This window comes from Myotis myotis, unplaced genomic scaffold, assembly GCF_014108235.1.
Source record: "Myotis myotis isolate mMyoMyo1 unplaced genomic scaffold, mMyoMyo1.p scaffold_m19_p_1, whole genome shotgun sequence".
In the NCBI taxonomy this organism is placed as follows: Eukaryota; Metazoa; Chordata; class Mammalia; order Chiroptera; family Vespertilionidae; genus Myotis; species Myotis myotis.
Window position 1 is genome coordinate 185645374 of NW_023416313.1, and position 26027 is coordinate 185671400.

Genomic DNA, 26027 nt, shown 5'->3' on the forward strand with positions numbered 1-26027 from the left:
TCAAACTTTTTAAACAGGGGGCCAGTTCACTGTCCCTAAGACCGTTGGAGGGCCGGACTATAGTTTAAAAAAAAACTATGAACAAATTCCTACGCGCACAGCGGCGGCAAAAACACCCGGTGGGACGGATAAATGTTTTCGGCGAGCCGCATGTGGCCCCCGGGCCGTAGTTTGAGGAGCCCTGCTCCAATGGAAAGATGGTGCCAAGTAGATTAAAACAGATGTACTCTACATTCCGTTCTTTGGTTAGGCAGCGCACATTTGAACGTACGTAGTCATACACACTTTCTCTTTTTCGCAAATTTCATAAATGAAATTTCAAAGGAGTCACCACCTAACAATATAACTGTTCCATTTACAACAAACAATACAGTTAACTTCCCAACCCCAAAGTAGAAACCACCCCTCCCCACCCCCCCAAAGTTTAGTCCAGTCGCTGCATCTGGCTCTAAGTTCTAGAGCTCCAGGTGATATGTACAGTGTTCTTGCTGATTAATTGCAGATGTGCCTTCTCATGACCAGGCAACTCATGACTGTTACTTTCATGAGCCTTCCCTCAACAGCCTGATAGCTAATACTTTATGACCATTCTCTCATGTAATCTTTCCAATAATCTAGTAGGCCAATAGTATAGATTTTACAGCTGAAGAATCAGACTCAGAGATTAGGTTACTTGCCCAAGGTTATATAGCCAATATTGTAGAATCCAGGTTAAAACTCAGGTTTGACTGATTGGGGAAGTTAAGTCTGTCTTCTTAATTAATATTCTATTCATATTGTCTCTAAACACCTGACATCCAACCATAAGAGAGGTGATCTTAATTTAAGCTTTTGGCAGTCCCTTATTTATCTACTAGGTCAGTGGTCGGCAAACTCATTAGTCAACAGAGCCAAATAGCAACAGTACGATTGAAATTTCTTTTGAGAGCCATATTTTTTAAACTTAAACTATATAGGTAGGTACATTGTTATTAACTTAATTAGGGTACTCCTAAGGCTTAGGAAGAGCCACACTCAAGGGGCCAACGAGCCGCATTTGGCTCGAGAGCCGCAGTTTGCCGACCACGGTATATTAGAGCAGTGGTTGGAGGGTAGGATGAGACAGTAACAGAGTCTGATGTTCTTTCTACAAGGTTTGGCTCCAGAGGTTGATAGATGCCAACTATTTTGATTTTTGGATAAAACGGTAACTGCAAAACAGGCCATGAAGTAGAAAGGGTTTGATTGACTTTACTCTGAAGAGAAATAATTCTGTGGTTCCAAAATAGCTCTAGTGAGCTCTAGTGAGCAAAAAATGACCCTTAACTTAAGGAAAAAAGAAATCCTCATAATACAGAGCATACAGACAATTGAAAGTCAAGTGTCAGTTGTTTCCAAGTTAATTTATGTGTTTCCAGATGCTCGAATCAAAATATAGGGCTCTCTAGGACAAGTCCCTGGCAGGAGTGCGTAGGTACTTGCGCGAGGAGTTTGGCAATGCGCTGCATTAAACTTTTAAGTTTCAAAAAGGCCAACCTTCAAAGCTTTTCTGAAGCCAGAGGCCATTAGACATTCAAGAGGTTGAAAAATTTGACTTCAAGGTTCAAGCCAGGTCTTGAGTCTGGAACTCAATCGCTAACCTTTAGTTAGGAAATTTGTGTTGATTAAGAGTTATACTGTTACAGTAAGTCCCCGCTTAACATCTTTAGTAGGTTCTTGGAATCTGCAACTTTAAGCCAAACAACGTAGAATGAAACTAATTTTAGCATTGGCTAATTGATATAAATCAGAGTTAAATTCCACAACATAGTTCTGGTCATAAAAATACCACCAAACTTTTAAAATACAGACCCAAAACACTTCTAATATTCAACATGAAATAACTGTTAGTTATACATACATGTAAGAGAGGTTAATACAAAAAGTATGATCCTGATTTTCCAAGCTTATTCCAGTTCAGGGTCATGGTTGGCTGGAGCCTCTCCCGACAGCTTAGGGCACAAGGTGGGCACCCACCCTGGACAGGAAGCCCTTCCATCAGAGGGCCACTCACCCCCAGCCACACTCACTGAGACTGGGATGATGTAGACAGGCCAGTTTACTTCATGTGCACATCTTTGGGATGTGGGAGGACATGAGTATCCAGAGAAAACCTACGCAGGAAACCCTTGGGGAGAATGCAAACTCCACACAGACAGTGGCCCCCACTGGCAATCAGTTTTTTTTCTCAGCAATGTTGTAATGAAACATTTGAGGACCTCCTGTCCTTAAAAAACAGCTGGATGTTAGGAAGGAGCCCATAATGACTCTCTGTGGAAACCTGTATAGTACGCATGTGAAAATCTAAGGCTAACACGGGCCAAATAAACGAGGTTTACGTTTATGTGGGCCGCAAAAAAAAAAAAGCTTCAATTTTCATAGAAACGTAGGTTTATTTCGATAGAGACATGCTGCATACAAAGGGCTGAAATAAATGAGTAATCGTTAACATAAATTAATAGAACATTTTAATAAAAGTTAATATTTTTTTCTTGAACATTAACTTACCAGACACCGAGTAACTGCACAAATTAATAAGCATAACGCAAATAAATCTATTTTTCTTGTTCAAAATATTTCCTCTTGCACACCAAACAAGTCAGTCCAAGACTAATGATGTGGCCATCGGCTGCTAAAATATTTGCTGCTGGTATTAGTGGAGAGAAATGGTGCACCTGTGCTTAAGGCACATAAAGGAAATGAATGCAACATGATTATAGTAATCAGTCATTAGCGAACGTTGTAGTTCATTATTAATAATTATGTGTAACAGGATATTGTAAAAATTAAGTTACAAAATTTTTATTAAAACGTTTCTTACATTCCGTTATATTGGCTGGGCTGCAAAAATATTCATTGTAGGTCACATGCAGCCCATGGGCCGAGAGTTTGACATGCTTGCTGTACAGTATCGGTTCTCACTATGGGTGATTTTGCACCTGAGAACATTTGGCAGTGTCTGGAGGTATTTTGGATTGCCTTATAATAATCTTATCAAATTACCATCCTTTCAAGTTTTTTTAGGTTGACAATCTCAAAGTTGAGAATTCCCTTTGCCTCCATTCAAAGTGAGATTATACTATGTGGGTAGGAAATTTCCATTGACTTAATTTTTTAAAAATAAACTTTTTATTGTAGACTACTTTTGCATACACAGGAGTTGCAAAGATAGTACTGGGAGTTCCTATATACCCCACATGTACCCTCTCTCATGGCTATGATACATTTGTCACAACTAATGAACCAATCTTGCTATATTGGGGCGGGGGTGGAGGGGAGCAAAAATAGTTTTACAGTTGTTCGTGTGGAAAATAATAAAATAATTAATAAATAATACAAGAATAAACTGCTTCCTGTACTCACAACTGTAAACCTACTTTTGCCTTACCCTGTAGGATGAGCTAAAGTCCATACTTTTGTTCCAAGGTGACCCAGTTTTAAAGGTAATTTCCAAAAAATGGAAATCACTATTGAATGTCCATACTATGTAATGGCTTCCTGATTCTTAAAAGAAATGAAGTAACTTTGTAACCAATGGTGCTTCTCAGGAAATAAGGACTTTATAATAATATGACTTTAAAATCCAAGTGTGGGAATCTTATAGCTTAACATTTGTAAGTTGGGCATTAATAAAGATGGCAAGGTAGAGTTTGATCACTGGTAAAGCTGTTTGTTGCCTGGGAAATGATATTATGACATGGTTTATTCTTTGTAGATAATGTACCCTAAGAACATTGGACAGAAAAAAGGCTGCCCTGGAATAGGAAATGTGCCCCCCACCCCACCCCCAGGAAATTTAGGACACAGAATAAGTGGCCAGTGGATAAAAGGCTTATTTCTACAATTCAGATTGGTATCAATTTATTCTAATTCTTTCCCCCAGGACTGTCCAATTTAAGATTAAATTTTATACCGGAGCATATTAGAGATCTGGTAATTTTGCTATTTCAGTTGAACCTTTTAATCAGCTTTAATGCAGTTCTGGGTAAAGTGAAAACTTAATCCTATCTCTCTTTTAGGGCTTTTTTAGTTTGCCATCCTCAAAGCTTTCTAGAAAAAGCAGCAATGAAACATTACTGCTTCTTAAATACTCTGCTTTTGTTAGATTTTCTTCAGTAAACCTCTTTTAGTTTGTGGGTTTTTTTTACTGCATTAGTTGAACGAAGAAATGAATAAAAATTGTACTCAAATGAAATTTTATAATTAACGAACCTTTGGAAACATCCTAAACCTCAGAATATATTTTTTTTCCCTACGTTTTTCTTTTCATTCTAGAAAGTAGGTCAGGAGAAATACCGCCGGTTAATTGGTTTAATTAGAACTGGAAAATTATAGGAGGAACTCAATTTGAAGTGTAGATTTAAATAAGAAGAAATATACTGGGATTAATATCACTTAAGTGTTTGAATTTAAATAAGATGCATTTAAGCATAGCTTATAATTTCTTAAAAGATTTGAATGGCAGAGAGGATTGTAATGTATTAATACAGAGGGGGAAATTTGCCATGAAATGTAATATTTGACAAGGAAATCATTTTAGAATTGTGTTTCTTAAGCAGTATGCCTAAGAATTTTACTCTACAGGACCTTAATAGGTATGTGGTGGGTGGGGGAATATTCTCTGCCCAAGTAAGTTTGAGAAATATTAAGTTGAACGAATTTAAAAAGTTGCCTGCAGGACTTATCAGAGCTTTCAACTATTTCTGAATTTCTCTGAGAGAGTATGTAGCGGGTACCCTGCTTCGCCAATTTACTTATTCCTAGATCACCGAGTAACATTTTTCAGGAAATGTTCTGCGTATACATATACTTGTGACCTGTGTTAGGAATTTATACTTCACATGTGTACTTCCTGATGTGTACTATGGAGGCATTATATCTAACCCTGTGCTTCCTTCTGTTAACTGAAGTGTGAAGTATTAGACACACTCCTTAAAAGTAGGAAATATCCACCACTGTTTTAAAATTATTCTGCAAGGCCTTGCCAATGCAATAAAACATGAAACAGAAATAAAAAGACAGTTATTGAAAATTGGAGAGAAAATTTTCATTACTTGGAAATAAAATCATATACAGTGAAAATCTGAGAGAAGTTAAAAAAATAAAATTAATATGTTGAATAAACTGATTAGATGTCAGAGATATCCAAAATCCACATTTCTTTTGTATACAAACATACTAGCAGTTTGATATATACTGTCTTGTTGTTTCTTTGTATTTTATTGGTTGGTGAAATAACAAATAGAAAAATTGTTTGCATTGTCAAGTTAGAGAATTAGGAGAGAACAGTGCCATAAAAGGGAGAAACACGTTGCAAGGAGGGCATAGCAGCCATGGTAAACGTCATAGAGACATCCGTCACACCTCCTGGGATACTGCTGATGGCCTGGAGGTCCCTGGCTTCTTCGTCCAGCCAGGCGGGTGATGTGCAGGAGGTGAAAGCCAGACCAAAGTGGTTGAAGAAGGAATGTCATGCCAGAGCCAAGACATTTATTTGCGTTTGTAACGGAAGAAAAGAGTTTGAGAATTTTGTTGTTGTCGTTGCTATTTTGTCATTTTGCTTCTTTTCGGCACCCTTTGTTATCTGTCCTGTGAGGCTGAAAATGCCTCAAAGGCAGCTCTGGGATGTGAGGGCTTTACGTTTAATTCCTGATTGCGAATGAAAGTTTTAAGGCAGTCGTTAGCGGGCGAGATGTAGAATGAATTTCAGGGAGTTCTCATTTATTCTACGAGGCAGCCCTAGCTCTGAGACACGCTGGCCCTGTGCTGCTCATCTCCCTGTCTCTCCTCACCAATCTCACCGCCTTGATTCACGCCTGATTTGGGCTTTTTTGTTTTATAGCTGTGAAACCTCCATCGTGCCGCATCATGGTGCTTCTCCCACAGAGTGTGTGATGAGCGGAGCTTGGCTGTGGCGTTCTCGGAAGCAGCGGCGTTGCCGGGGACTCGGAGCCCAGCGCTGACCGCTAGAGAGGCCCCCACACGATGAACAAACTGAACTTCCGTAACAACAGAGTCATGCAAGACCGCCGGAGTGTGTGCATTTTCCTTCCCAATGACAAGTCTCTGAACATCATCATCAATGTGAGTGGATCCCATCTTAGACATGTTTACATCATTCTCTTCCCACTGTGACCACATTCACGTTCTGACTTGGTTAATTAAGGGGTGAAGTTATTACAGAATGAGATCATTAATCTGGCGGGTTGGGGTGCTAAAGTAGTCCACACAGGTATGAACTCTGAATTATGGCTGAAGTGCAGCTGACTTCCATAGCCTCTCACCTGGGGTGCAATTAGAGAATTTTGGCTACTATATTATAGAAAAGCAAACACTGCTATTTTTAAACTTTCGATTGAAATATAATTTTTATTAATATATATAATATGAATTTGCTTTTTAAATACTTTTGAGTTGTACCTACGCACATGAGATAGTAATAAATTGCTAGCTTTTTAATGTGTCTTGATCATTGTTTTAATAGTAGCCTAAGTCTAGCCAATTTCCTGAATACGTTGTGCTTATGAACATTGAACTGTTGCTTGTGCTTCATGAGTCAAAGTTAATTCTCTTTAGTTCACCTGGACATTAAGGAATTTGACATTATTTTTTTTAATTGAGCTATAATTTACATGTAACAAAGCATAGGAATCTTAAGCATGCAGCTCGGTGAATTTTTACAAGTGTATACATCCTTGTAACCATTCTCCAACTTGAGATAGAGTCCATTGCCAGCACCCCAGAAAGACCTTTTGTGACTCTTCCTAGTCAATAGCCTCCACCCAAAGGGTAACAGCCGTTCCCACCTCTGTCGCCATGGAGTGATCTTGCTTGTTTCGGAACTCCGCGCCACTGACATTATGCGATATCTTCTCTTTTCTATTTGGCTTCTTTCACTCAACGTTTGTCCTGTGAAATTCATCTACTTTATTGCATGTAACAGTAATTCTTTCTTTTTCATTGTAGTATATTCTGTTGTGTGAATATGCCAATATCTTTAACTATTGTTGATGGGTATTGGGTTATTTTAAATTTTGGACTATTATGAATAAAAATGTTAAGAACATTTTATGTGTAGGCATATATGCATACATTTCTGGGCTTATACCCAAGAGTGGAATCGTGGGTCCCAAGGTATACATACGTTTAGCTTTGGTAGAGACTGCCAAACAGTTTTATGGTAATCAATAGCCTGCCTAGCATTTTTCAGTTCCTCTCCTTATTATCAATTTTCATTGATTGTATTCTGATGGAATTAAGGGGAAAAAATTGCCTTAGTGCTTGCCTTGAATTAGTTTGTTTTGTTTTGTTTTGTTTTGCTATATGCTACTATATTTTAACCCAATTACTGTACAAAAGAATATTTCTAAATGTTATACTGAATATATATGGCATTTAAATAGCCTTACTAAGCAGTTTAGATGGGGAAAGTTTCTTGCTTATTAACTATTTTGGTTTTATCCTATCACTACAGTTTCTTGATTTACTAATGCAGCCTTGTTTTTGCGTGTAGTGGTTGTCTGGAAATCAAACCTGCCTATTGAGTTAACTTTATCATCTGCTGGGCAGAATTTCTATTGATGCGGTACTCAGGGTACCTGCGCTGTTTTCGATGTGTGAAATGACAGACAATTATTTTTGCAGCATTTGGTTTTTAAAAACTAATAAAAATTGGCAACATATCTCTATTTCACTGTGGACACTGGCAAAATATATTAAAATGTAATGTATTTATATATGTGAGTATGCTATTTCAGTTGTTTTACACAGTTATATAAAAATGTACCCACTAAATTTTAAAAATATGCATAATCATATAGCATAAGCACTTAAGATACTTCTCTCAATTCCTTTCTATCATTTTACCTAGTGGAATCTGTTCATGAGTTCATGTGTATTTATATACACACATACAGGCTGTGGAACAAAAGTTTACTGACCTCAGTTAAGTGGAAGGAAGATTAATCTGACTTCATAAGGAATACTAAAAGCTGACTATAATTTTCTAGGAAATTAATTTGTACTAAAATCTCAGGTGAGGAAGATAATTGTAGAGAACAGATTGGAAGACAGTCAATCTGTTAATTGTTGTACATCAGTGGCTTTAAAATTTTAACGTACATCAGAATTATTTGGTGAGCTCCTTAAATATTCAGACCATTGTACTCCACTCCTTAGAGATGCTGATGTAGTAAGTCGGTCGGACTCAGGAATCTGCATTTAACAAGATCCCCTAAACTGGTGCTATAGATATTTTAAAGTCAAGCCAGACAGTCAAAGACCTTCATACCCTAATATCATCAAACATCTTACTACTGGCACCATTGATCTTAACATAGTGTCAAATTGTGTTTTTGACATTGTGTTAATAGCCTCGTCCTGAGAATACATAGTAAAGGCAGAGTAAATGTAAGTTGTTAGTAATATAATTATCATCATTGTTGAGAAATGTAAGATTATTCATATTTTGACTCTACTCTACATTTTACTAGTTTTGTGACCTTTGGACAAGGTTCTTAAGCTCATTCACCTTCCTCACTTGCAAAAGCAACTTGCCCAGTACTCAGCACATAGTAGGCATTTGATTTATATTAACTCCCTTCCTGCCTTCCCTTTATGAAGAATAACTGAGGGGCAGTATGGTAGTGGAAAGTACTGAACTTTGTGAATATACTGAACACACACTGACCTGAATTCAAATCCCATGCTTGGAAAGTTTATTAAACCTCCCTCAGCTTCAACATCTTCACCTATTATAAATTGGGAATAGTTACCATTGGTACCGAGTGATTGTGAGAATTAAGGGTTAACACATAGCATAATTTCTCATACATAGATGATAGCTGGTATTATTACTTTCAGTTCTTACTCAGAGATTAATTTTGCACTTCTTTAATTCCCTTCTTTTGCAAAATTAGTGTAATAGTTCCTACACGATCGTCAGGACTGTGCACCATATGTTGTCATAACTGAGGAGGGTTTGAGTGACAGGGACCTAGGTAAAAATCCATCGTCCCCGACTTGCTCTGCACCTTGGGCAAGTTCATTTTTTTGCTTCAGTTTCCTCATCTTTAAGGAGATAATCTTACTCTCCTCGCAGGGACATTGCAAGGATTTAAAGGTAGAACCTGCATAAAGCACAGTGCCAGGCACTCTGAGCTGTTTGCCCATTTCAGTTGGGGCGCCTTGTTAATGAGACTCACAGGGAGAGTCTGAACTCTGTTAGGCCTGTTCTTCTTCCAGGGTGTGTAGATCCCTTTGCCACGTCCAGATTCTTCTCTATCAAGCAATTGGACCCAAGGAGGGAGGCCTGGGCTAAGGAATATGGGAACTCCTGACTGCCAGTAACCCGCATTCAAAGTTGCCAGAAAATAGCAGTTGATGTTTGTAGAGTTGTGGTATCACAAATTAACTGTAGCAGAATCTATTTCATTAATGGTCTAATTTTTCATCATTTGTAAATAGTGTTTTAAGCAAAGACAGTTTACTCCCTGACAAGCATAGTGATAGAATGTTATCTTCTGTAGGTGGGATAAGTTTAGTGTCTTGATCATTCCGAATTCTCCACGAGTTGAACTGATAGGGGCGGTTTTAAATGATTTTAATCAGCAGATGAATATTAAATGTGGAAACTTGGAAAATTTGGGGAATAAATCATGCCAAATGTAAGAGCCACAAAATTTTTGAGTGATGTAAACTGTGACCAAGAACTTGTACCTCTTCACTAAGACCAGAGTGAAGAGCTTTTTTGGTTTCTTTTCTGGAACATATTTTAAACATTTCTGCTCAAAACAAACCATTGATATTTAGGATCAAATACTGTTTTTATCAAAAACTTCCATGTAGAGTATATTTTTAGATAATGCCTTAATTCTTAAGACCTCATACTCTATAGCACTTTGTAAAGTTCCCGTTGCTCCTGAAGATTAAATAATGAACAGTTTCGCAACAGCTATCGTGTTGCCGTAGAAGACTCAGACTAAGCCCAAGCTTGTTCTCAGGGCAGGTGAGACTTCGGAGCACAGCGTTGCTAATTGCAGTTTTTAAACAAGAACATTGTGCTTACCTGATAGTTGTTAAAGAGCTTTATCAATATGCTCCCAAGTGCTTGATTTTAACATGCAGAACAAGAATAATAATAATTATATGGGAAGTGTAGAGGAAATGTACAGCATTATTTGAACAGCAGTTACACAATACAATCTAGGTTATGTTTATGGACAGTTTGTGGTTTAAGAATTCTTCTGTGAACTTTTCAGCACATTTTATCCTAAAAGCTCTGTGTATGACATTTTTAGCTACAGTCAAAACTAAGAATTAAAGGTGCCCTAGGCTGTTGCATTCTAAGTCTCAAATCTGTAGTATATAGTTCAGTTTTATGTAACATCTGATACTTTTCCCTCTACCAGTCTGCTTATTGAAGCGTATTTGTAAAGTGGAATTTTGGTGCTATAGAACCCAAAATCCAAAGTCCTTTTAATGAATGAAGAGGATGATGGTTTCCCAGTGGTACATGTGTTCTCCCAGGGGTGTTGGTGGGTTTGCATTCGCACATTTTCCCATTTACTACATGGTCTGTCTACTCGGTGGTCAGAGAGGAGCCTGGAGTCGTGGGACAGATCAAAAGGAGCGCACAGGGAAATCAGACTCCTGGCTTTCATTCATCAAATATTTACGGAGAGCCTACTGTATGTCCTGAGTATAAATAGGACACCTTTCCTAAGCCCCTGAATTTGTCTCTGGCCTTAACATAAAGACCTTTTGCGCTTTCCAGCGGATAAGGTGCTGTAGATGAGTTGCCGGCTAGTGATGGATGTGGAAAAGAGTAGCAAGCCTATTTTTCTCACTGTTTGTCATTTTCACTATTCTGAACTGTTTGGCTGTCAGTTATCAAGGAATTTCAGCATCTTTTTATTCTCCGAATCTGAGTTACATATTAAGGTAATGATAAAAAGTCGTTAATTCAGAATGAACTAATTTCAAATTTATAGTAATTAAAACTATAATTGTCCTATTATCATTGAAGACAGAATTTGCAAGTTATAGTACAAACAAGAAATGAAATGCCACCCATAATAGATAGAGCTGAAATGATAAACTGTCACTTTGCACATATTTTAATATATACGTACTAGAGGCCTGGTGCATGAAAATTCATGCACTGGAGGGGGGAGTCCCTCAGCCCGGCCTGCCCCCTCTCACAGTCCGGGAGCCCTGAGGGGCGGGAGGCAACCCAACAATCAGGGGAAGGTGATGCCCCATCACACCTCTGCTGCTGCCACTGCCGGCAGCGCAAGCCTTGGCCGGCCCTGGTTACCTGAGCCTCAGGCGGCCCTGGGTGGCTGGGCAGCCGCCATCCAAGGCTTGCCTGTGCCTTGGGCTAGATCTGGGTGGCTGGGGGGGCTGAGGGGACTGGGCACTGCCATCTTGTGGTTGTGGACACCACCATCTTTGAGGATGTGGCAGTCAATTAGCATATTCCCTCCTTATTGGCTGTGGGCACTGCCATCTTTGCAATGGCATGAGGGTCAATTAGCATATTCCCTCTTTATTAGATAGAATAATCATATTACAGTACACAAATTAGCAAAGTTGTGAATTGCTGCCTTTGTCACTTGACCTTAAGCTTTCTGGATCTTATTTTTTTATTTCTATAAAATGAAGCAGTTGACCAATTGGGTCTCTTAAAGTCAATTCCAACTCTAATGAGTTTTCATCATTCTGAATTCAACAAGGTATACTCAGCACAATTTCTATCTCCCAAAACCTTTCATTAAATATTTGAGAAGCCTTAAAACTATATCTTTTAAGGACTGTTTTATCATTCAACATGTGACTTTTCAGAATAATTTACTCCCAGGATTTCAAATTAATGTGGTTTTATATTTGATTTATACTAGAATTCAGAAAGGGAACCTGGTTTAGGTACCTAAAAGTATAAGACAATAAAATGATTAGTTAAGATAAATAAGAGCTAGGCATTCATGTATTGTACAATATATGAGTATTTTGCTTAGGCTGTCACGAGGAAAACTTTCCTTATACTTGCCAAATTTGATAATCTGAGTAGGCTGTTTTGGGTTCCTTCCGAAATATTTATCACATACCATAATGGGTTTAGACTAAGGCCTTGCCCAAGTATCATAAGATTTATGAGTTTTCTACAGATTGCATTGGGACTTTATTGCCATGTGTAAAAATCTGTATTGTGATAATCATTATTGACACTCAGCCACAGATTAAAGTGGTTGATTTTGTATATATCTATAATAATAAAAGCATAATATGCTAATTAGTCTGGACGTCCTTCCGGATAACCTTCTGGACGAAGCCTGGGCTGCGAGGGAAGCCTGGGTCCCAGGTGCCTGCCGGCGACCCAAGGGAAGCCCAGGTCTTCGGTGCCAGAGGGAAGCTAGTGCCAGCAGCTGGGGGAAGGAAGGCCTACTCTTGCACAGTTTTCGTGTACTGAACCTCATATATATGTGTGTGTGTATATATATATATGTGTATATATATATATACACATATATACATACACACATACAGACAGACAAGACAGTCCTCGGGCTACGTAGGACTCGACGTATGTCGTTTTGTGGTTATGTCGCCATCTCCCATTTATTTATTTAAAAAAAAGTTCTGTGATTTCATCGTATGTACATATGTGCTTTATGTTTTTTATTATTTACCACAAGTAAAGGTCAGGAATTGTTATCTTTTAATTTTTTTTTTACTGTTTCACTTCATTACTGCTGTGTATGTGCTCCATGTGAGTGACGTAGGTGCTTATGTAGGTGGGTTCTCATTTACGGTGAAAATCGCATTATGTCACGCCGAAGGAAGGGATCTCCAACATAAACCGAAAACCTACTGTATATATTTTTTTATTGATTTCAGAGAGGAAGGGAGAGGGAGAGAGAGATAGAAACATCAGTGATGAGAGGGAATCATTGATTAGTTGCCTCCTGCACACCCTCTAATGGGGATTGAGCCCGCAGTCTGGGCATGTGCCCTTGACCAGAATCAAACCTGGGACCCTTCAGTCCGCAGGCCAGTGCTCTATCCACTGAGCCAGACTGGATAGGGCAAAGTAGACACTTTCAATAAACCTAACAGTTGTTTTTCTAGTGTCAGCTTATCCTTTCCAGGAATCTGTTTAGGACAGTGATGGCGAACCTATGGCACGCGTGTCAGAGGTGACACGAGAACTCATTTTTTTGGTTGATTTTTCTTTGTTAAATGGCATATAAATATCAAAAATATAAATCTTTGTTTGATTTGGTTGCAAATATCAAAAAATTTCTATATGTGACACGGCACCAGAGTTAAGTTAGGGTTTTTCAAAATGCTGACACGCCGAGCTGAAAAGGTTCGCCATCACTGGTTTAGGATGCATTAAATTGCCCAGTTGTGGCTCACTATGTGGACTTGGTTGAATTATTATCTCAAGTTGTATTTTTTCCCCCCCTGTAGGTTAAAATTCTGTGTCACCAGTTGCTGGTCCAGGTGTGTGACCTACTCAGGCTAAAGGACTGTCACCTCTTTGGACTCAGTGTTATACAGAGTAAGTCTTATCCGCATCTCTGATGGATTCAGCCAACTATGCCAAAGGAAATGACATTTTATACCTGTCACTTAAGTTGGGGCATATGTTATGAAATTGTGATTCCAAAAATACCTGTAAACTGATAATCATTTTTAGTCTAGTATTCATTTTTTAAACTGAAGTCTTGTGTATTTTTTACAAGATTTCGAATGTTAGATCATTATTTATTGTAGTTTGAACTTAAAAGTTCTTTCCTCTTTAGGAGTCTGGATTTTATGTGTTTGCTCTTTTATGTTTTAATGAACCAAGCTTGATTTTTGTTTCCCTGCACAGAGGGAGCAGCTGGAGCTAATAGGAAATTAGCTTGGCTATTTTAGTAATTTAATTTGTTTTAGAATTTTTGGCATGAAAAGAAATGTAGACACAATGAAACTGACTTTCCTCTATTTAGGTTCACTTGCTATTGACTGTATAACAAAGTGCCCTGTTAATTTACTCTTATTTCCTGTTTGTTCCTCCTTACTCCTTCTCTTTTCTCCAGTCAGAATCTATAACTTTGAGATATGGGATCAGTTTCCTCTGTATACTTCATGTGGAGAAGATTGTCGAGGAAGGGGCTTCTCAACCCTACCATCTTAGCCAGTTAGAGTTAAGGTCCAGGGTTTACCTGTGGACATTCCTTATAAGCTTTCTTCTTTCAAATAGTAATTAAAATTTATCTAGGCCCTGTCTGGTGTGGCTCAATTGGTTTGAGTTTCAGTCAGAACCGATCAATGTTTCTCTCTTACACTGAGGTCTTTCTCTCCCTTTCTTTCTCTAAAATAAAATTTTTTTTTTAAAAGTCCCTCTAATTTAATCTTCTAAATACCAAAAACCTTTCATATCTTTGTTCAGTTTTTCAAGGAGAATTTTTTGTGAAATGTTGTTATATTTACACTTGGATATGAATTATTTTTTGCTACAGAGATTGGTTAAATGTAAAGGCTTATGATACCTTGAGAAAACGGTCAGTACCATAAAACGCTTAGATCTGTCAGATTGGAAAGTGTGTCATGATCAACTGGTAAGCAAAGCTCTTCTCCCAAATGTGAGCTGTTGTCGGTGTTTTTAGGTGAGGCCAGAGCAGGGAACATGTCAGGAACCCACGAATCAACCGTTTGCTCTTCACTTTCTTCCCATGGTAGTTAAAGCAATAAAAACACAAACGCTCAGCTCCATCCCAGCGTTAGTACATACCTCAGTCATTCTTTCAAGACGGGGTCTGGGAGGAAATAAGGCGCCCTGTGGGTCCTGAATAACTTCACGTTTCCTCTGTACTGAGGTTCGTTCTTCTTACTACATAAGCAGACTGTTGATCTTTGTTGTTGAACAAGTCAGTCTAATAAAACCAGTTTACACCTTCCTTCGGATTCGAAAGAAGGGACTTTAAGGTGTTCTTTTTAAAAGAGAGATTGTAACATGGCGAAAGAACGCTGGAACAGGAATCTGATGACCTGGTTCTAATTCTGGTTCTGCAGCTTGCTATGTGGCTTTAGACATGTCGCTTGACTTCCCCAGTTTCAGTTTTCTCACATGTCAAATGGAAACTGCTGTGCCACCTGCTTTGCAGGACTGGTGTGTGCTTGAGAATTCTTAAAGAATGAAGCTCTGGTCAGACTGTCAGATGGCAGGGGCAGTGGCATTTGAAAACTGTGCATGTGCTGTATGGTGAGCAGTCTCGGTTCTACTCATTGGGCTGCTTCTTCAGACGGCAACTCAAGCCAAACAAATCAGGTTCAACGGGAAGGCTGTCTGATCTTGTCCATTTCGTGTTTAATCAGTAACGCGGGCGAGATGAGTGATGGTGTTAATCAGTCTGATAAGTTAAGAAACATCTTTCTTTCCCTGGGACCTTTTCCTCTCCCTGTCATGCACATTGGTTGGTTTAATATTGCCAGTTACAGACAAAGAGTGGCTTCCCCCTTCCTGTTCTCTTCTGGCACTTTCCCAGTCGAACCCCAGCATTCAGCCAGGAGTGACAGTGTGGTCACGTATGCCATCCCTGGAGTGGTCCAAGGAATACACTTCCCTTTCAGAAGGAGGACATTTTTAAGTGGAGCTTCCCACGAGCCCGCCCCCTTGGTGAGGATTAGAGAAAAAGAAATAAGCTTTTAAGGAAAAAAAAAAGAAAGAAAAAAAGATTGAAAACTTTTGTACAAGATAGGAATGCTGAAGGCTTTTCTTGTGAAATAAATCTCTCTTAAAAAGAGTCTCTTTGAGAAGTCTGAAAAACTTCTATATTTATTAGCTTGTTTTCACATGTTTAGATCGCTTTGACATGGGTTTTTAGCTGTCTCATTTTCTGAAGAAATCTTTTGGCATTCATTCTTGTTTTGCATAAGATTCTTCTCCTCTTCCCACAAGACCAGTCCCAAAGGCAGTGTGAGTAATGGTTCACCGTTTTGTCACGCTGTGTTGTATGGGGAGAATACTCGAGGGTTGCTCTTCATGAAGCCCGGGTCAGGCCCCCCACTTGAAAATGTGTGATTATTATCAGCGTTATCTGATTTCTTACACAGCAGTGAGGATGGTGTTTCTGCACTCTTTCATTATCGTGCCCATGTGAGAAGAGTCTTCTGAGAGCTAAACAAAAGCATGTTTTGGTAAAACCAAGTAACGTCCAGTGTTGGAAGTTAGATTGTAAGCCGTATTGACCCTCGCAACTAAGTACAAGTAGGAAACTATATTAATAGTATGTGTACGGTATTACAAAAAGCAAAATAATTCATAAAGGCCCTCATTATTGTCTAGCCTACAGGACTTATGTCTTAGTATCTTGTTGCATTTTCTTGGTAGTATGTAAATTCAGAGTACATTCATAAATCTTGAGGCTTTCTTTGAAAAACCTGTTTCTTCGTGTATTCTTTTCTTTTAAAAAAAATTAAACATTTTTATCACCTTGTCTCCTCTTTTTAATGTTCAGATAATGAGCATGTGTATATGGAGCTGTCACAGAAGCTTTATAAGTATTGTCCAAAGGAATGGAAGAAAGAGGCCAGCAAGGTACGACAATACGAATTCTCTTGGGTGAGATTACATTTATGAGCAAAATTATTTTGATTTCTTAAAAGGTTTATTTTAGCCATTCTACATTAAAAATATTGTCAACAACATTTTATACAATCGAGAACGGGAAAGGGAAATGCATTTTCAAAGTTCTAAAATGTCACCTTAATGAAGCATGAATAGCTTATAGCATACAACTAGATTTGGAATATCTGTTTAAGTAATCCTGGATAATACCTTTTCAATAATCATGGGATAAGGCATTGAAACGAAAAGTATGGAAAAGTACATGTTCTCTCTTGTGGCTGTGTGAGTTGTCCAAACTGTTGTTCTAAATAGTATTAGCAACTTCTGAATCTACTTTTACTATCCTTACATTTGATACTTTGTTACTTTATTGTGCTGGTCCTTTTATTTACACGGGGGAGCACTCACGGGGATTTACCTCAGTGTTCTCAGGATCAGCCTCCTAAGTCAGGAGTAAATCCCCAGTGTCTGATCCTAGAGCCTCCAATTTGTATTTAAGAATTCTTGGAATAAACTGGAAGGCCACTTCAAAGCTTACTACAAAGTAAGGAGCATGAATGTCTAAATAAACAAACAGCATATTAGAATTTGGCATGTGGAATGTCAGAGGAACAAGAGAACATTTGTAATGAGGAGCAAATGGTCACCGCAGGGGACAGAGCTGAGAAAGGAGCTGGATCTCAGCTAGAAATTTCCACTGGCATTTATTTTTATCTCCCCTTCTGTTGTCATTGGCATTACAGTGAATGGGTATCAGATACAGTAATGATGCTTTATGACTTCCCGGTTGTGCATGAATCTGGTATCCATATGGGACAACTGTCTGCCCGCCGCAAGGCCACACTCACCAGGAGTAGATAAAACCTTTCAGTGTTTAAAAAGTAGCTTGTAAATAGTGGTAAGTGATTGCTTTTGAAATCCACTGTTGAAGCAACTGAAAATAGCTTGATTTTTATGTGACTCTGTTTTAGGGTATTGACCAGTTTGGACCTCCTATGATTATCCACTTCCGAGTACAGTACTATGTGGAAAACGGCAAACTGATCAGGTATGAGGACAGGGAGAGAGTCTGAACCTGTCTTTCCCATGGCACTCATCTTCCCACACAAACAAACCAGCGAAAGTACCTATGACCAAATCAAGTACTCGTGTTTGTCTATCTCCACTGCTAGACTATAAATTCTGTAAGAGCAGGAATATATATATATATATATATACACACACACACACACATATATATATTTAATTGATTTCTGAGCTGAAGGGAGAGGGAGAGAGAGACAGAAATATCAATGATGAGAGAGAATCATCGATCAGCTGCTTCCTGTACACCCCCTACTGGGGATCAAGCCCGCAACCCTGTCATGTGCCCTGACCTGGAATTGAACCTTGACCTCCTGGTTCATATGTTGATGCTCAATCACTGAGCCACACAAGCCAGGCTGTCTCCTAGGTTTTATTTTAATTTTATTTTTTTGTTAATCCTCACCTGAGGATATTTTTCCATTGATTTTTAGAGAGAATGGAAGGAAGGGGGAGAGACAGAGAGAGAGAATATTAATGTGAAAGAGACACATCAGTTGGTTGCCTCCCACATGCACCCCAATCGGGGCTAGGGATGGAGCCTGCAACTGAGGTACATGTCCTTGACCAGAATCGAACCTGCAACCCTTCAGTCCTCAGGCCTGCCCGACACTCTATCCATTGAGCCAAATTGGCTAGGGCAAGGGATTTTATTTATTTTTTTAAATCTTTTTGCATGTGCATGTATCCTCAGGTCCTACAATAAAAGTACAGTATACACTCAATAAATACTTGTTAAGTAAGTGAATGACTATGTTAGGCTATTGATGAAAATGTTAGCAATACAGCTGACTCACATTCTCTGTACTCCACATTTTCTTTTCTTTTTTTTTAATTAGTTTTATTTATTTCAGAGAGGAAGGGAGAAGAGATAGATAGAAGCATCAATGATAAGAGGGAATCATTGATTGGCTGCCTCCTGCACATTGGACCGAGCCCGCAACCCAAGCATGTGCCCTTAACTGGAATCAAACCTGGGACCCATTGGTCTGCAGGCCGACGCTCTATCCACTGAACCAAACCGGCTAGGGCTGCATTCCACATTTTCAATAACAAATAAGTCACCAAAAAGATAGTTCATTCAAGAAGGAACTCACACTTTTGTGAAGAGTAGAGAAATTGATGAAAGGATTATATTCCTTTTTGTTGAGGGGGCGGGGAATGGGGCAGCAGTAAGAACTCTCTTCTATAAAAACACATGGGTGTTTACAGCCTGGTTTTCTTTTCACGGTGGGGGTCTTGCTTCTGTTCTTGGAAGTACCTTTAAAGCTAAGATTATGCCCAGTGGAGTCATCCTGTGAGAATCTTAGATGCGGTTTGGCAAGGGCAGGTAATTGATTCTTTGTCTGGACGTAGCTGCATGAACAATACTATGCCCATGATACAAACTCAGAGTTCACTGTTTTAAAAGCAAGTTCACCCTTTGCTTAGGAGGAGTCAGTGCTGGAAACTTTCAGAGATGATCTTGTTGGCTGATAGAAAATACTAGAAATGGGAACTCTGAGTTTTACTTATTTCCTATTAAACTTTGAGAAACCCCATGTAACAGACAACAGAAACATTTGGCTAGTGATTTACATGTGAAATTCGCTCTTAATATTTATATCATCGCCATAGGCACATTACACAGTAAAATATATTAGTCCATAAAGAATTTTTTTAAAGACTGAGAAAGTTTTTAGTTATTCTTGATTTATATAAAGTTTTTACTCAATTTACCTACTGAGTATGGAATGCACTTTACCGACTAAGTATGGCATTAACCGCCTGGGGCTAGTGAATGTTTAATTTATCCCAATACTTCTGCCCTTTCCCCCTGGGATGAACTAGTCCAAACACTGTGTGATCAGCATTATAAAAAGAAGTGCTCTGAAAAGTACTCTGTGCCAAGGGGGAAAAAATTACATAAATGCTTGATTTTTATTCTCTTTTGTTTGTTTCTGTCAAATGCTTTATTTTTAAACTCTTGATACTTAAACATGATCTTGGTAAAAATAAGCCCATATGTTTTCATTATCATCAGCTAATGAACTATGAATCTCAGCTAAAAACATTCAACCTACAATAATAAAGAGGCAAATAAGCACATTAACTATACACCTACGTGTCCTCTTGCATTTCTACTTTGATCACAGAGGCGTCCTATGTGCCTGTGACATCTTCTGGAGCTAGACCATGTTTTTCCCAGTCAGCACTTCTTGCTCAACATGTTTAATGGGGACTATATTTATTTCTGACCTCAGTGGATTGCAATGAGTGCACTGCTAGTATTTCCATTTTTGAGGAGTATCATGGTTGTCATAACATGTGCCTGTTAAAACACACCCATAAAGTAACACCCACTTAATAATCATTTTTTAAAAAAAGATTTAAGGGAAGCATTTTTCAGTTCATTCATTCTGAAAGAGGAAAAAGAAATCATACCTTTTGTAGTGAATTTTTTTTTCTAGACAGTCTCATAAACAAACATCTTTAAAAGGGCCTTAGAGTATTTGTAATGTGCTCAAGCTGAAAAACAAAAAAAGAATAGCAAAACATTAAAGCCAGTGTTGGGTTGTCCCCTCGGATTTGTCCTTATTTATATTACATGCACAGCATTACTGTAACAAAATTATTTTATTACAACCAATACCTAGGCTTCTATTGTCATACTTGTTTAATGAAATACCGTATTAGAGTGGAAGGATTCCGACCGTTTTTCCAGTCTCTGAGTGAATCGAATGTTACAGGTCTTAGGGAATGTGATTTTTGCAGCCAGGGTAGTCTGACTTCGAATTCAGTTAGGCAGCGAGAGATCAGGTGTTCCTACAACCTCCCCTTTTTTCAGTGAGTGGGGAAGGAGAGGGGGAGAGCAGGGAGCCGAAACAGAAGAGCCCTTGTCAGCAGATGGATAGCAGGATTTGGGTTCTGTTTACATGCCATTGGATTGTACCATCAAAATGTGTTTTCTTGTATTTTCCTAGTGACAGAGCAGCAAGATTCTATTATTACTGGCACCTGAAAAAACAAGTGCTTCATTCTCAGTGTGTGCTCCGCGAGGAGGCCTATTTCCTGCTGGCAGCCTTTGCCCTGCAGGCTGACCTTGGGAACTTCAAAAGGGATAAGCACCAAGGAAAATACTTCGATCCGGAGGCTTACTTCCCATCTTGGGTAGGCACTGTTTTCAAATTCTAAAGTGTTTTCTCTAGAGCATGCTTCTATGTCATAGTGCGGCTATGCGCGCTGCTTCAGGCAATGGGAACCCAGATGTTTTGTGGCCGGTGAAACCCTTCATGATGCGCAGAATAGAAGTCTAACACTTAAGAGTGTGATCCACGTGCTGTCTTCATAGGCGCGGCTGGCTTATAGTTAACGCAGAAGAAGACTGCTCTCCATTCTAAAATGCTGGAACATGGAGATTGCCAGCCTGCTTTTGGTGTTTCCTTGGCCTTGATCTTATTTACTCTTAATTTGAGAAAGCTTTTCTCCTTCCCAGTCAACCCCATTGTACGGTGAAAATATTGTTAAGTCAAGATGCATTCAATACACCTAGCTTACCGAATATCATAGTGTAGCCTGGCCCACCTTAAAATGTGCTCAGAACACTTACACTGGCCTTCAGTGAGGCAGAATCATCCAACACAAAGCCTGTTTTTTGATGAAGTGTTGAATATCTCATGATTTTTTGACTACTCTACTGAAAGTGGGAAACAGAATGGTTGCTTGGGTCCCCAGCGTTAGTGAGCACAGCTAGAAGCCTGAACACAGCCTGGAGTGTGCTTGAAGCCTTGAACTAAAGCAAAAAAGAAAAAATGCTGGTGACACAGTGGACACAGAGTGTCCATTGTTTGCCCCTGTGACCCTGTGGCTCATCACCACTGTCCAGCATCACGAGAGAAGACTGAACTGCAAATCGCTAGCTAGGGGGCGGGAATCATTCAAAATTCGAAGTTCAGTCTCTGCTGAAAGCATATTGCTTTCACACCATAGTCAAGAAATCGTAAGTCGAGCCATCATGTAAGTCGGAGGCCCCTTGTCCCTGTGTGTAAGTAAACTCCTTGCTCTGACCACCATCTCCTTACTTCAGCGAGGAAATTTAGGTTATTCCAGCATGAACCATTCAACTGTACTTTCTCTACCCCAGCCCGTCTGTTCTGCCCCTGCCCTTCCTCCAGGTCTCTGCTGTAACTTCTTTCTCTTACCTTTACCCTCTGCTCTTCAGACAGAACATACACGACAGGCTTGGTTTGCACCCCATCCTAGGAAGGAAGGAAGGGAGGCAGGGAGGGAGGGAGGGAGGGAGGGAGGGAGGGAAATGCTGCCTCTCCTGCTTTCCCTTCTCAGTAACGCTTCTTGAAAAAGCGATGTCTATTTGATTTTCTAGCTTCTTTGCTTCCCACGCGTACTCCTCCACCCACCTCCATCTGCCTGCTCTCCCCACCGCCCCACTCATGGGCTGTCCCTCAGGTCACCAGTGACCTTTAAGTGGCCAAATCCAGTGGACACTTTCACTCCCTGAATTTCTCCGCTGCCCTTGGCACGTCACCCCTCCCGATCACGGGAGATTTCATCCAACTGAATGCTTTTAACAACCACCTCTCCCCTGAGTCCATGAAATAGCTGTTCACCCGGAGGCATCTCAAATTCAGAATGTGCTGAGTCAAACTCATCTCCTTCCCGCCACCTCAGTTCTGTTATTCCTGCCTCCGTGTTCCTAATCTCGGCTGGCGGCACTGCCGTCCACCCCGTCACCCAGAAACTTGGGAGTCACACAGCACTCCCTCCCTGACCACCCTTCCTTCTCCCCGTCCCACCCAGTCAATCAGAACGTCCTCTTCCCTAAACAGCCTATAACCCATCACCCAGCGTAAGAACCAAAATTCTCTTGTATTTTTGTTCACTTCCTACATGTCTGTCTATTGCGTCCCCTCCCCACCATTGTTCCCCCGCCTCCCAGCTTCCAGCTCTGTGAGCACTCAACAGCCCTGCTGTGGAGGCTTGCTTGGGCTTCGGAGGGAAGCCCCCGGGGCTCCCCTGTCACCTGCAGTGCAGCCCGCTCCCAAGCACGCCTGAGGAGCTTTGCAGGATGTGGCCCCTGCCCCCCCCCCCCCCCTTTCCAGATTCCTTTCTGACTGTCCTCACCTTGAATTTTATGCGGTAGCATCGTCCAGTGATCCCCGTGTCTCCACACCTGTGGTGGCTCCTACTCTGGCCTTTCTCCCTCCAATTCTTTTAGCCTGTGCAGCCCCTCTCCCCGCTTCACCTAACTCCTTCCAACACTCTGCTCAGGGGTCGCTTCCTCCGGGCAGATGGACCAGGTGCCAGCGCCCCTCCTCTGTGCTCAACGAGACCCTGGATGGGTGTGTTTTACATCTTATTTTCAAATAACTCTTTATCTTTTGGGCCCAACCCCAGTAACCTTAGTGTTTCTTGGTATGTAACTAAGGACAGACATAAATTTACCCTTTTCTGTTTCCTCGACACTTCACATTAAGGTGCTCAATATAAGTTTTTGTTGACCAACTGACAGTTGATTGACAGTGCTTCAGTTGTTGGAAGAGAAACCCACAAAAGGTGTCAAGCTCTTACATAGCAATGTCTGTTGGGCCAAAATTAGCCTGCTTTTACATTCCCTAGTTGTCATCAGGTGCTCACTGAGCCTTGGTCATTTACATCAGAGCTTCCCATCCATGTGCCGTGGCCTCCAGAGTGCCCGGGGACCAGTGTCCTCCACCCTTGGGGTCACCAAAGTCACTGCTTCAGTACCCTTACAAATACTATTTTCTATGTGTTCTCTGACCTGAACAAGGCTGACAAATACTGATATAGATGACCTTCATGTAAAAGGCATCAAGAAAGAAAAATCTGTAATTTGAGTTCTCAGTAAAACTTGAAAATTGGCCAATAATTTATCGTGCTTAATTCAATAGAAAGAAACAAAAAATGTCAGTATCTATAAAACATTTTTAAACTAGAAATTCTCTAATTTTTTTTTATTCTGATGATTTTAAACATTACTCTAGTTTCCTTTGTGTAATTCCACATCTGATAATCCTTATGAAATCAGTTAGGACCTTTAACAATCGACACCTTTCTCTGAACCTGCAGCTGCTGGATACTGAGTACTTTTGACACCTAAAAGCTCAGGCTATTGTCTGATGAAAATATAAGCCACAGTTCATTATAATGAATGTATGAAATAAATTGTTTTCTCATAAGTATCCAATAGACTGTTCATATCAGCCTCTTATGCAAAAACCACACATTTCAGAGAATTTCTCGCAGTCCCCTGCCTTTTTTTGGATTAACATTTAGAGTCTTCCACGCTGTGGCTGTGACTTTGGAAGAGTTAAGTAGGATCCAGAACCTGAAGATGTGCTGACAGGAGATGTATTTCATGGTACCAGTAATTTTGCAAGTATAAGGAATGATATGTACAAAATTTTGCAAGTTTGCATGGTTTTGTCTTTGGTTTGATTTTTTTTTTTTTTTTTTTTTTTGGTTCCTGGTGAGTTTAAAGCCAAGAGAACCTACTTTTCCCATTTCTTGTGATTTTTCTTCTCATATATTCAATACTGCAGCTAAATTGACTTTGTCACTTTGAGTATTAGCTGATTCAGCCTCGTACTATAACCGATGGTGAAGACAGAGTGAACGTGGGAATGTTCTAGTGGATGTTAGCCAGTTTATATGGTTTGTTTAGGTCCTTGTCCTTCTGTCACTTACGGGTGAGGGTGTGTACACCCTCCGACAAATGTTGCATTGCATGCCCGTTGTATTCCAACAGGTTGTTGCCAAGAGAGGGAAGGACTACATCCTGAAGCACATTCCAAACATGCACAAAGATCAGTTTGCACTGACCGCTTCCGAGGCTCATCTTAAATACATCAAAGAGGCCGTCCGGCTGGAGGACGTCGCCGTCCACTACTACAGACTGTATAAGGTACAGACGGCCTTGCGCCTGCAGCTTCCGAGAAAAAAACTCCTTCTCCATCACAAGGGGCGTTTATTTAACCTCTCAGTTCACTTTTTAAAGGGCTTTGAAAAGAGTTTCACGTGGCCCGCTGTCTGTCACCGCAGGTCATCTCGGAGCGGGTGATGCTTTTTCTCGGCCTGGGAGCAGGATGCAGGCTCTCCTGGTTCTAACGCTGTGATAACACGGGGCTGCATATTGTGAATGTGGCTTTTCCGTGAACAGAAATACCGTAGTTGTTTTTCTCCTCTCCAAGTCTGCGTTTCTGTCTCGGGGAGTGACATTGGCAACTTCTTCGATCATTAGTTTTTAATATTCCCCAAAGTGAAGTCACACAGCATCGGATCCATTAGTAACCAGAGCCTCACAATGACAGCAAGTGCTTATTGAGTCCTGTGTTTATGGGGCACCCTTTATATTTATCCTTTAAAAAAATTCTGTAAGATAGGAACTGTAATCTTCATTTTACAGACAAGGAAACAGACTAAAGGCCACAAAACCAGTAAGTGGCAAGGCCAGGATTCAACCCAGGCCTAATCAGAGCCTGTGTGCTTTCTCCACCGAACTCTCTGATGTGTGTCACTCCCTTCTGTGTCCTGTATATCCCTAGCCTCATTGTTTCAGAGGTCAGAGGCCACACACCCAAGTAACAATTGAGGCCAGGCTCTGCGGGGAATCCCTCACACTACATTTATGGGATCATGTCTTCTCTCCCCCTCTACTTCCTCCCCACTCGTGGCCATATTTCACTCCTGAATCCCCACTTATGTACCCAGAGGTATATTCTCCAACCGAATAGGATGAAGTGGTTCAGAGAGTGGTCTATTGAGCCTAACTTGTGGGATTGACTCCTAGCTTCACCTCTTACCATGTGGCCTTAGACCAGTTACTACTTAGCCTCTCTGCTTCAGTTTCCCATCGTTAGATGGGGATGGTAATGACCTACCTCTGAGGTTCATTGAATAGGCAAAGGACAATGGATAAAAGGTGCTTCAAGCAGTTGTTATATCACTGTTACTATGCTTGGTATCACTCCATAGCCTTTGGTATCACTCCCTACCCAATGGTCTAGCACCCCTAGACCATTGGATATACTGCTGGTGAGCACATTGCCTGGTTCAGAAAACTTAGAAAGGGACCAAAGGATGGTGTTTCTTCTCCCTTCCATGTTTAAAAGGTGCACTGTTAATGCCCTGTCATCTTTGAAAGGCATAATTGAGTTCCATAATATCTTTTTGGCTAAATTCCTAAAGGACTTAGCTATCTGTTTGTTTTTTTCCTTAAATTTTATTTGTGACAATTTATAGGAAAAAATGAAAATAAATGACATTTTTGACAATCAGCTTATAATTTTAA

At 40.1% G+C, this 26027-nt stretch overlaps 1 protein-coding gene across 15 annotated transcripts in view; it reads left to right on the top strand.

Moving 5' to 3' along the window:
• FRMD6 (FERM domain containing 6) overlaps window positions 1-26027 on the top strand; it is a 78819-nt gene that overhangs the window by 33981 nt on the left and 18811 nt on the right. For 2 of the 15 annotated variants that reach the window (XM_036306744.1, XM_036306749.1), the window contains exons 2-7: window positions 5861-6102; window positions 13492-13582; window positions 16527-16630; window positions 17608-17684; window positions 20683-20869; window positions 24486-24641. In XM_036306744.1, coding sequence (XP_036162637.1) covers window positions 6004-6102; window positions 13492-13582; window positions 16527-16630; window positions 17608-17684; window positions 20683-20869; window positions 24486-24641 — 714 coding nt within the window. In that variant the 5' untranslated portion in view covers window positions 5861-6003. Of the gene's footprint in view, window positions 1-5860; window positions 6103-13491; window positions 13583-14105; window positions 15686-16526; window positions 16631-17607; window positions 17685-20682; window positions 20870-24160; window positions 24392-24485; window positions 24642-26027 lie in introns of those variants that run through there. The other 13 variants (XM_036306755.1, XM_036306787.1, XM_036306803.1 and 10 more) reach the window with 13 other exon arrangements.